The 12,948-nt window shown below is 35.1% G+C and overlaps 1 protein-coding gene across 2 annotated transcripts in view; it reads right to left on the bottom strand.

Annotated features, from left to right (window-relative positions):
• Positions 1-12,948, bottom strand: part of PRKG1 (protein kinase cGMP-dependent 1) — a 1,182,497-nt gene that overhangs the window by 37,067 nt on the left and 1,132,482 nt on the right. For both annotated transcript variants that reach the window (XM_057734520.1, XM_057734518.1), the window contains exon 10: positions 11,430-11,526. In XM_057734520.1, coding sequence (XP_057590503.1) covers positions 11,430-11,526 — 97 coding nt within the window. The remainder of the gene's footprint in view (positions 1-11,429; positions 11,527-12,948) is intronic.

The following is a 12,948-nucleotide window of genomic DNA, read 5'->3' as shown; positions in this document are numbered from 1 at the left end:
AGTTTCTGTAAACTATTAACATTTTTATAAAAAATTTTATTTTTTTATGACTTCTCTATTTGCTGTTTATTAAAAGTCCTAAATTCAAAAAAGTCCTCATGTCCAACACAAGGTGGGATTGTGGGTCATTTTAAGCAAAATGTACATAACTATCACAAAATTCTTAAAACTTATCTAGTCAAAATAATATGTATTTGCTGGGTAATGTCTTTTATTATTTTAATAAGGTACAAACTACACCCATACCTAAGTTTATGTAATCTGGAGCCTCATTTTCCTCACTTATGAGAATAAAAACCACATTATCTTATAGTCACAGATATTGTAAGACCAAATCAGATAGTGTATGTGAAAATACTTTGAAAATTAAAAAGTGCTATGTAAGAATTATTATCATTATTACCATGACTTCCAAGATATGTGGGAATGCTGATTAAAATGGATACTTAGAAACAGTATTTTACTATTACAATTCATAATTAAATCTGGTTTTAAATTAGTTGTTCCAACCACATGCATGAAAAAGAAGGAAAAGGAAAAATTTATCTGTCTGAATTTAAAGAAGTTATTCTTTCACAGAGAAAGAAAAAGGAATGTTATTGCTCTGACTCAAATAACTTTTTTGGATGTGACATACTAATGCGTCCAAATATTCAGGAAGAGCCAACTTACTACATTACTGAAAGAAAGTGAAATTTTTCAAAGGCATAGAAAGCTTCTATTCTACAAAGTAGTATTGGACTGCACTCCTCAACATTTCCTAACCAAAAAAAAAAAAAAAAAAAAGAAAAAAAAATTTATGTGAGAATTACTTTTCTCTGTGTAATAGTACTATAAAGTTCTGGAAACATGAACCATAACCTTAATCAAAACTTCTATCTGTTTTCAATCTGTTGTTAAAACATCTTTTCTAACTAGTTATCCACAGTTTAATTACTTACCTGTCTCTCTGCATCACACAATATCATAGATTTCTTTTCCTTAGTCAATATCTAAAACTTAAAGAACCACAGCATCTGGTTTGTTCCATAGGATACACAGGGAGGAACATAGGGAACTTGTCACAGTTTGCATGATGCATGTCAAAATAACACAGAGAATGCAAAGGCTGGACTATGAGTTTAATAGGGATGTCAGAGTTGAAGAACTCTTCAGCCATGATCACAGAAGTATGGCCCTGTTGTATGATTTTATAGGTTAAGACTCTATGTGAGAGACTTCCCTGGTGGTGCAGTGGTAAAGAGTCTGCCTGCCAATGCAGGGGACACGGGTTTGAGCCCTGGGCTGGGAAGATCCCACATGCCTGCGGAGCAACTAAGCCCATGTGCCACAACTACGGAGCCCGTGTGCCCTCACATCTAGAGTCCATGCTCACAACAAGAGAAGCCACTGTACTAAGAAGCCCATGCACTGCAACAAAGAGTAGCCCCCACCTGCTGCAACTGGAGAAAGCCCACGTGCACAACAAAGACCCAACACAGCCAAAAATAAATTAAAAAAGACTTTATGTGTGAAATTTATCTCACAGATAACCACTAAGTTATCTATGTTAATGGTCAGGTATATCAATTTCAGAACAAAGAACCTAGAAAAAGTAGCTTGTTTCAATTTATCTGTTCTTTTTCATTTGAGTCCACCTTCCATTTGCACAAGTGACAATCAAGAGACAGTCTCTCTTCCTTTCATCCTTATTTTTCTTTCCAGGGTTATCTTAACCTCTCATCAAAAATGTCTATAACCCCATTTTCTCTATAACTTGCCTTTAGACCTGAAATTCAATTTTATAGCTAGTGACAAGAAACATAAGGAAATATCTGTATTTTAAATTCAAATTGAGTAAAAGACATGTAAAGCAACTTTCATAGAGGAAATAGTTTTCACTTTAATTTTTTAAAAGACATTTAACTTTCAGTTCGGGGTAAGATATGAAAAAACTTCATACTTTTGTATTTTGAATTACAATATGAACAAAAGTTTGGACTATTTTATAGAAATCACTGGCAGAGGAATGAGCACTTGTGATTTCCCTTAATAGGGAATTAGCACTTATTGATTCAAGATTGTTCTCTGAAATGTGAAATTTAAACATACTGTTTCTCTTCCCTACAGTATTTGTGTTAAATAAACCTTATTTCATTTTGTAGTGATATTAAAATTGATTTTATTACCTATGATACACTTTAAATTGTTTTCCTTCATCAAATAATCAGTTTCTTTCCCTTATTCTATGCATAATCTCACCCATATAAAGAAATACTACATGCAACAGTTTTAAACTGTTGAATATTTCACATAATTCAACTTATTCTAATACTTAAAGCACACTTACAACTTAAAACTTCACATAGATGGAGATGAGTATCCTAAGTTGACACTTCAACTTCTTTCATTTATTGACTCAGTGAAGATTTACAATGACTTTAAATGATACAGAGAGAATCATATATGGCAAATTTCACCTCTCTGAGATGTGATCAGATTAATTTTTGAGAGGTTTTGCATTCTAGTCACACTTTCGAGATGCTAGACATAAATAACTTTATAATTTTTTACACTGTTACATACTGGAAGACTTAATCAAATGGCTAATCATTACATCTTAATGTCCTAATATATACTATACTCAAACTTTACCCTTTCTGATATTAAAAAAAGTATAACTTCTTTCTCTTCAAAATTTTCACAAGATTTTATACTTCTCATGTAAAGCCAGTTCAACATGTGTTTTACCGGTTTTTTGCTTATGCTAACTTGAGCTATGAAAAACAATCACGTTAAACATTGAAACTGCTTTGTTCATGAAAGCAGAAGCTGAGATTGCAGCTGTGAACAGACAGTGGTTCCCATTGGTTTTGCTTGTTACTTTGGGGGTACTGATCTCCCTGCTCTTACTGTGAATTTTCATAGCAGTTAACTGAAGCTGGGGCTAAGAACCAAGCCATCCGGCCCACAAAATCTGATTGCTTAGTCCAGTGTTCAGCCTAACATATGGTATATGTCAGTGGCAGTGGGGGATGTTAATATGAGGGGCAGAATATGAATTAGCAATAAATTAAATGTGTACGGCTGATGAGCTGCACTGAAACATTCAGAATCATCTTTTTAATACTCATTTCCAGAAAGCAAGATAAATCATTTTATTTACAAGGACATGGCTATTTTCAACATTACTAGCATCCACAAGGAGACTGCTTTTCCCTTTCACGGAACGGATCTCTTTTTGAAAGTGTTTACATAAAATTTTCGGGGATGTGAAATACGTCTTGGCAGAAAGTAAACTACCGTATTCAGAAGAGAAATTATGATGTTTATTTCTGGGAGCAGTGCCACCTAAAAATAGCCGGTCTAGTCGCATTACAGTGTATTCTTTCATTTCACGGGTGGAAGTTCAGAGCTAAGTCGGTGTTCATTTGTGTTCCTCGCTTGACCTAATGCCCCCAAATGCCTAATGCCTTAAAGTCTAATCTCCTTTAGGAATATAATACAGTTAGACCCTATAAATTGGTTATCTGGTATTTCTCACTGCTCCCTCACACAGCCTCTAGTCAGGCCACTTGCTTTGGTGTCCTGTGAAAACACATGGCTTTCTGTGTTGTAACCTTTTCCTGGAATGGCCTTTCCCCCAAATGGCCTTTTTGCATCTGTTCATTTAAATCCCAACCTATTCTCGATGCCCTGGCTCAAGTTCTGTGTCTTCTCAGGACCTCCCTACATCATCAGCTCCAAATGCTCTCTTTTTAAAATGCTGAGAACTCTTCTGCATGGTTTAGAACTTAATACAATTCTAAAGGAGTTCATTTGCTATTTTTCACATGTATTATCTTCTTACTTAGAAGAAGGCAAGAAGTTCTTTGAGGGCACAGATCACACCTGATATTGCTATACCCCACAAAAAATATTTAGGAATTTTTAAAATAAACTTTTACAGAATGGGACATGATCATAAATTCACTGGATTAAAAAAAATCAAATTTATGTCACAGAAAATAAAAAGGTGAGTGACCAAGCTGTTAAGCAGTGATAAAACAGTCCAGTGCCGTCTAGATTTAGAGTTGTCCCTTAGTATCCTTGAGGGATTGACTCTGGGATACCAAAATCCTCAGATGCTCAAGTCTCTCATATAAAATGGCATAATATTTGCATATAACCTAAATATACCCTCCTGTATACTTTAAACCTTATAATACCTAATACAATGAAAATGTATGTAAATAGGTGTGATAGGTGTGAATACAATGTAAGTAATATGTAAATAGTTGTAAATACAATGTAAATATTATGTAAATTGTCTCCATGGGTGTCAAATTCAGGTTTTGCTTTTTGCAACTTTATCGAATATTTTCAATCCCAGGTTGGATGAATACATGGATGTGGAACCTGTGAATATCAAGGACCAACTGTAGATTAATCTTTCTAGAAAAACATGAAGGTTTAGAGGAGGAATTGCTAACATTTTACTTTACTATAGGACACTAATTTCAAACATTTTTATTGAAATATGTTCATTTCAATAGATGGCTAGTGTATAAACTTCCTATAATTTCAAAAGATGTGTAAGAGTGTGACTGTTCTATTTGTTGTCATTCATTTAGTCTAAATTGTAGTACTATCAATGTACTAAAAAATAAATATTTTACAGTAACAAGATGAATTCGTGCATATTTTACTTTATTTGTATGTGTCAAAACATAAATTTTACTACCTGTGATTTCTGCTTAGAAACTCTCCTGAGGTTAGATGTTTTAGAAATTGCAGTATACAGGCATACTTCATTTTATTGTGCTTCATATTTACATCACACTTTGCAGATATTGCATTTTTTACAAATTGAAGGTTTGTGGCAACCTTGTGTCAAGGAAGTCTGTCGATGTCATTTTTCCAACAGCACTTGCTCACATTGTGTCTCTGTGTCACATTTTGGTAATTCTCACAGTATTTCAAACTTTTTCACCATTATTATATTTGCTATCATAATCTGTGACCAGTGATCTTTGATGTTACTACCATGTCTCACTGAAGACTCAGATGATAGCATTTTTCAGCAATAAAGTATTTTTAATGAAGGTATGTGCATTGTTTTTTAGACACACTGCTTTTGCATAATTTATAGTATAGTGCATACATAACTTTTATATGCATTGGGAAACCAAAAAATTCCTGTGATTTGCTTTATTCTGATACTCACTTTATTGCAGGCCTGAAATTGAACCCGCAATATCTCTGAGGAATGCCTGTATTGTGACTGAACCTATTATGTTCAATTCGCATTTATCACACCGGATTTTCATCAGCTATCTGAATAACTTATTTTCTCAGAAATCAACACTATTTATCACAATTCATAATTTGTGTCAGTTTTCATTCTTTTGAAGAATAAATATAAATGAGGATGACATAGTTAATAATAACCCAAATAGGGTATTCCTAGAGAAAAGACTGTGTTGAAATTAGGCAATTTTGAGTTTTCAAGCAGCAGAGAGTCCTTATTTGCTTCGGTTACTAAGGACACAAGGCCTTAGGATGGCAGGGTTTCCCCAGGCATCCTTTGCAGCATAAATCACCATGAGCACAAATGGCAGTGCTGCCCAGCGATCCCACAGCTATTCTGTTTCACTGTCATGTGGCTTGGCAGTAAGAAGTTCTTGAAGTGTTTTCGTCTTCTGTGGGGTTTCCCATTGGAGTTAAGCTTTCCCCTTTCATACTGATGAAACAAAACCCTGAGATTGAGCAATAGGTTTATCATCTAATTTCTTGCTTAATCATCTCTCAGTCCCTATTTTTTTTAGTTGGTTTACGTAGCCTTCCACATCACTTGCATGTGATACACAGTGACCAAGCAGCTGGCAAAAATGCCACGACAGTGGTGTGGATGCCCATACATACAGCACACAGACCCTGGTACACAAATGTGATTGTGAGTGTGGCAGAGTTCCTACAACTTGCTGCCACATTGCCCCTCCTGGGCAATCTCATCATGGGGTTGTGGCACAGGAGAAATGATAGGTGACTTTTGTCCTCCATTTGGCAAGAGCCAGACCCTTATTATGCCCAATTGGGGTACCATGGTTTCAGAAGACTGCAGGGAGACTGGGTATCATTTAGCAGTTTGCACCAAAAATGATTTCCTATTGAGAGGTTAAGAGGTGGAGCTTTATAATTTAGAAGAGAAACAGAGAAATAAGAGCAGACTACTTCAGGTACACAAAGGTTTAGTGTGAGGAAGACTGAAGATTGTTTCCCATCTCCACTCGTGACAGATCAGAAAGTAAGAAGCTTTAGTGGTTTGGGGAAATTTAATAGAAGCTATCACTGAAGGTCATTTGAAGACCTCAGATTCTCTCTTATATTGGACAAATGCTTGTATTCTCAGGCCTTGGCCTAACAATGGGAGAAAAAAGAGTGAAATTATTTCATTCCCTTTTCTATGAGTATAGCTGAAAATGATAGTCATCATTAGAATATTTTAATAATAATAATAATAATAATAACAACAACAACACTGCTAACACCTATGATGTGTGAGGCACTACTTTGGGGACTTTAACTCATTTAATTTTTGCAATCTGTGAGGCACATACCCTATTATTATCCTCATTTTAAAGATGAGGAAACAAGCTTAGGAGGTTTAAGTAAATGACTAATCACACATGATTGGTAAGATCTGAATCCAGAAAGTCTAATTCCAGAGCTCTAGCTTTTAGCTACCACATGATACTTTCCGATGTTTATTTCTTCCTCCACAGATATTTTAACCACTAAACTAGGAGCCACAAAAGAGAAAAGAGAAAAAAAGAGTCTCTGAAGGTTTGACAGAAGAGGTGAACAGCAGATAATCATAGCGTCTGTTCTATATTTATGTCTAATACAGGTTCTTGAATTCTAGGAGACTTTTTTTTTAAAAAACAAAGGTGTGCATGTGCTAATGAAATGACACTTGTCTGATTTTATAATGGTGTCTGTTATTGGTGATAATCTAAATATTTTTAGAAGTCAGAATGATAACAAAGAATTATAGTTTGAGAATCAGTAGTTCTGGGCAATAACAACTCTTTCAGTGACTGTGTGATCTTAGGTCTCTTATACACATTATTCATGACCTCTTTCCTGTGAAATGTGGATTATGCCTCCCAGGATAGCTATAAAGGCAAAATTATACTGAATATGAGAGCAATTTGAAGATTATAAAGCTGGGTTCAAATGAAAAGCTTGATTATTTTATTAAGAAAGTAATGCCAACTTATTAATTAATATTATTAATATCAATTTATTCAAACTATCCTGCAGTAGTTTCATTTTATGAGAGTGTACCATAATGCTTAGGTTATTTATGTCGATGCCTTAATGTCAGTCCCTCTTAGAAATGCTTCCTCCTCTAAGAAGTCTTGCTCCTTGATGCACTGAGCACATGCTGCTCGTACTCTGATTATGGGTTCACTTATTAGTTTGCACAATTGTCCCTCCTAGTAGGCTGTTAGGCAGTGACTATTTTCTATTAAATGTTATGTCTCAGCAGAGAGCTCATTACATAAATACATAATAAATGATGTAGGAAGAATATAATCCAAGAAGACAGAGATTATGTTTTCCATATTTTTGTTCCTATATTTTATCCGAGTATGGTGCTCTGGTATAGGAGGCACTGAATTCCTGAATAAATAGATTAAATATTTAATATTTAAAGCAGCCACCACATACCATTGCTAGATTAAAAAGTTTGACTTGTACCAATCTACTCTGAAAAGCAAGAACCTCTCTGACAAGAGCAAAGGAGAGTAGATTCAGAATGTGACCACAAAGCAATGGGACTAATTTTCACTTGTGATCTGTAAAATCAATCTCATCTCTTTATTTTACAGTCATGCCTTGTAAATTAAGAGGATTACCTAGCTGTCTTACAGCATTGCCTGTAGCTTTAATGAGTAAATCATATATGTAAAAAAAGCTGAGTTCTTTAGCTAAAGGTGCTGTTATAAGTTGAGTGTGGTCTCCTGGAAAATATTCTGTAAACAAGTAGCAATGAATGTTAGAAAGAGATTCTTAAAAATACGTGCAGAAAATATGGCATATACCAGATCACAGAAAGGAAAGCAATATAAATGACTTCCCAAAGGTAATGGGTGTGAACAAGACAGGTCTGATATTCAATTAGTTGAAATCAGTTATGCTAAAAGTATTTATGAATAGACTGAATAATTTAAGAACAGCACTCCCATTCATGTAAGACCTTCACTTCAAGTTTCTGGTCTATTGAACAAATATTTAAGTTTCTATTATGTTCCAAAATTATGTTAATCTTTAAAAGTTGGCAGTAAACTACTTTAGCAATTCTTCCGCCTGAAAAATACCTCTGCATCTAAATTCATCCAAATTGACATAAGTGATAAAAATTAAGAAATGCTAATAAGTGTTTGATTGGTTTTACATTAAGGAAAATAACATGAACGTGATCTGTATATCAAATGATAATGAAACTATACTCCTAACTTAGTTCTAACAGGAAATGGGGTTCACAAATTCAAACTTCTTAATTCTTCATACCCAATTCAGGAGTTTAAAATCTTATAATCTATACCTAGGAAAATTTTTTGAAATAGTATTATAAAATTCAAGTGTAACTGTGGTAATTTATGTAATGTCATTGACCTGATCAACATTACTCCTGAACTAAGACTTGGTAGGTTCAAGGTGTAAGTATTATATACTTGGTCTTCACATGCTCAGTACTGTGTATATGTAAAACATATATGAGTTCATATGAAGATCATATTGCATAAAAATAGCGCTCTAAAATATTGATAATATTGCAGAGGGGAGTGAAGGGAAAACTTCTGTAATCACAACAGAACTGGGCTCTGCCTAGACCCTCCTCCTCCCTCTGAAGGGTGCAAGTCCTACCCTAATGGGACACTGCTGCCTCACGGCAAAGTCACCACTGGGTAGTCTCCACTTCCTCATGGCGATTCACTACCTACTGGGACAACAGTATGTGTAGTTACAGTCAAAGTGTTGAGGCTAAATTCCCAATTCTAGCATCACTGAAAACACGTAAAAATGAACCATCACAGAGAAGAATATTTTTCATATCTGGTAAATAATATTATTGGGCAGTTGGTAAGTGGCTATGGATTCTGGGTAATAGTGATCACTTAAACGGCTAGTCCACAGTGAAGACAATTTGGGTATTCAGATTATCTCATAGTGTGTTTTGGAAAGTGCAAGATCACACAAGATGCGGTCACTTCAGAGGTTAAAGACACGCACCTCTACCCCTGATGTATTAGTTATGCCTTATGACCCATTATGGATTTATCATTCAGGAATACATCTAAAGTTTCTGCAAACCAGGCTATAGCGCCAACCTAAGTTAATCCTTGAGGTTATGATTTCCATTAACCTAAAAATATTTGTGTAAATGTGTAAAATATAATGTCCATGAGAAGAAAATTAGGCTGAACTACCTTTGATTATCCCTCCTGAGATGACGATTATATATAAACATTTATGTACTCAAACACACACATGCATACAAACACATATATATTTTGTCTTTTTTAACTGCCCGCTTTAAACCTTCCTTAATTTTGTGGTTGTTTGTGCCTCCTCACATTTTTGAGGGAATTTTCTAGAAGTTTTCCACTATTGCTTGGCATTTGATTATACAGCTTGAAGTGGTTTCAGTGTCTTTAAGTGATTTCCAATATTTCAAAAATACTAAGTAAATTCCTATATTTCATAAAATATCTCACTGGTAACTTAAAGGTTCCCAACTGGAAGTTGTCAGACCTCTTAGGAGACCATGAAGGTATAAGGCTGATTTTTCTGGTCAACTAAAATAGCAATATTCATTGGCCACAGTCCTTAAAAAATAATATTTAAGAAACTATAACAGCCATAAAATTAATCTCTAGGGGATTCTGTCCTTTATACTGCTTCATAGAGAGAGGGGTTTAGACACACACTATGTAAATAGACACACCAGACAATAAGCCCTTCATGGCTACAAGCTCTACACTCTGTGCTGTTTCCATATCCCAACACCCACCATGCAAAGCTGTTCATGTATAACACTGTCATTAAATCTTCATTAACTATATGAAATTATATTATCACAAAATCAATGTTCTTGAAAAATAATCCTGAGATTGCATTAATTGACAAGATTCAGAAAAGCAAGAGGTTTTTCTAGGCCCTTACTTGATCTTTACTCCTATAACTGATAACATCCAATACTTCGATCCGCAGAGGCACACTAAGAAGTCAGGAGTCAAGTCAGAAGTAGTATTACTAGAGTATCTCAAGCCAGTGTTCAGGGCAGCATAACGCACATTCAATGAAACACATTACAGCTCTAAACCTTTCTTGTCTAATATTTAAGAAAATAACATCATTCTGCCCATCAAAGTCAAAAATCCCAATTGCAGCACAAATGGACAGATATAAAAAATAGAGCTGGGTCAGTCTACTTTTATGGAAGGGGATTTCTCCTGTCACTTGATGGCAACAGTAACTATTTACCAAACTGTACACAGTCTCAGGGAGTTCCTAACACACTGTACTGGTGTCTGATATCAGGGACTCCTCCATGTTCAGGAGGGGTGGACATTAATCAACATTCTTAAATACAGTTTTTATCCACACAGTCTGGAATGCAGCAACTCAGTCACAAAAATACATTTTTTTCTAATTGTTGTTGCAATACATCAGTTTTTAAAATTTGTATTTTAAACAAAGACAGAATAGAACATGCTCTCATTTGGTTTATACCATATTGATGAAATGTGTTTATGTATGTGTGTGTCTGTATATATATACACACACAAATAATGTGTGTGAAATAAATTGTATAAAATATTCAAACCATATTATCTAATACAGTTTTATATATAGGCATATATATATGCAGTATAATCTAAATAGGTGGTTGTAACTACAGAATCACAGAATAACTACAACACCACTCACCTAATTTTTAAAGCAGTGGTGAGAATAATTATATACACAGATATGTAACACATGTAAATATACCTCATCTCCCCTTATATATATTTAAATTTACAATTTAATTATTGTGATTAGAATGCATAATTAAGTTAGTGAGTACTTCTCAGAACTAAGGAAGTAAATAAAAATCACAGAAAATCACCTGGCTAATAAGTGCTTTATGACGCCTCATTAAGTAAATGTGTTTACCTCTCAATATGCAGAAGTTTTCTAAAAAGTAAATTGGTGTTTATTTTTCATTTACTCTGTACATAACACAGTTCACTTTGTTGCAAACTCCGTTGTGCTGATATGAAAGTATTTGGTACCAATTTAGGAACAACAGTAATTAATGATTAGAGAGAGAAGAAAAGAGAAATCTTAATCTAGGAGACAAAATTAAAAAGGAAGACAGGACTCTTAAAAGCATTTAAAGAACAATCACCTACCAGTTCCACTCGTCCGAAACCTCCAACTCCAAGGGTGTCAATGATGTTGAAATCAGACAGCTTCAGGTTGGCGAAGAAAGCAGCTTCAGCTTCGTATCTGGAGTTTTTGATGCGAAAAAATGGAAATTTCTTAGAGGTGCAAACACGAGTACCACGTACAACTGTACCGGAATGACATGACTGTGAAACAGGGTTTACCTGCTTAAATTCCATCTTGCTTTTAGAGTCTGCGTTTTCTCACACTCATAATTTTTTGGTCCCAGTTGTGCAGAATAACATAGATTTGCACTTGTTTTTCAAAGTAGAAAAATACAAAGTACCCACTGCATGTCAATCATGTGACTGATAAATCCAGTTATCAAATCAAAGTTACATCTTGGTGTTTTTCTACGCGTCTTCTTGTGAGCACAGATAGTTTGAGTTGTTCTTTTTTGGTTTTGTTTTGGATTTTTTGGTTTTGCTTGGTTTTGTTTTTGCTGTTCAGATTTTGGATGGCAGTTGCTCATTAGTTTCCCTTATCCACAGGCTGGCAGTGGCTCCTGTTAATATTTATTAAAAGCGGCAAGATCATTGAGGTCTCTGGAGTGAAATCACAGCCAGGTTTTATGAAAACAGATCCGAAAAGCTGAGGACTGATGTGAAAATGTCTGAAATGGATGATTTCGGAAGCATATTCACATTCCTAAAAAGTGTCTTCCCTTCGTTTGTGTTTACCCACTGACTCTCAGCTAGTAATTCCAGTGTCTTTATGCTTGCCAGTTTCTTATATGAGTGGCGTAGAGGAGCACGGACTAGCCTCCAAAAGTCTAACTCTGCGCACATGCAAATTGGACACGTGCAAGTGGCCAAAATAAGCTTCTCCTGATGAGACAAGTGAATATGAGCTGCTTAAAATATCTCCTTGTTAAAGGCCCTACTATTTTTAGAAAGGGCAGGAAGGCATAAAGATGATGATCCTCCCACTCACTGAAGTCAGGTCAGGGAGTAATTCAGCTGTCTCAAAAAGAAAGTATTTGAAGAGCTATGTGTAACCCATGACCTTCAGCCAGGCGGTACCTGATTCAGTAGTATGCTATAGATAGACATGATGAACATGCTTGAAATAATGATACTAACACAGTTTGTTTATGTCAGCTTTTGGATAGAATCATCCACAGGCATGTTTGGCGTTAGGCTGTGTAACATTTTAGCTATTCCATTAAAATCAAACATAAAATCAGACCCCCCCTTGGGAGGAATGTGAAACAGCTTTCTAGGTGAGTTTTCAATGTTCTCCAATTTACAATGAGGGTTCTGGTTTTTAACACATCAATTCTTGAAAGACTCATGAGAGGGTAAAACAACACTGTTTCTCATAGCTGATTATGGGAAATCAACTCCCTCTAGTAAACCTCTATAAAGGAGACTGCTGGTCAATCTGAACCTTATCTGTAGAGTTCTCTCATGAACTACACAACCAAGAGATGGACACAGCACTTCAGGAGATGGTTTACTGGAATGGAACAAAAGCAACAAATGT

Source organism: Hippopotamus amphibius, chromosome 5 (assembly GCF_030028045.1).
Source record: "Hippopotamus amphibius kiboko isolate mHipAmp2 chromosome 5, mHipAmp2.hap2, whole genome shotgun sequence".
Lineage (NCBI taxonomy): Eukaryota > Metazoa > Chordata > Mammalia > Artiodactyla > Hippopotamidae > Hippopotamus > Hippopotamus amphibius.
This window is presented reverse-complemented; position numbering and strand designations above follow the sequence as displayed.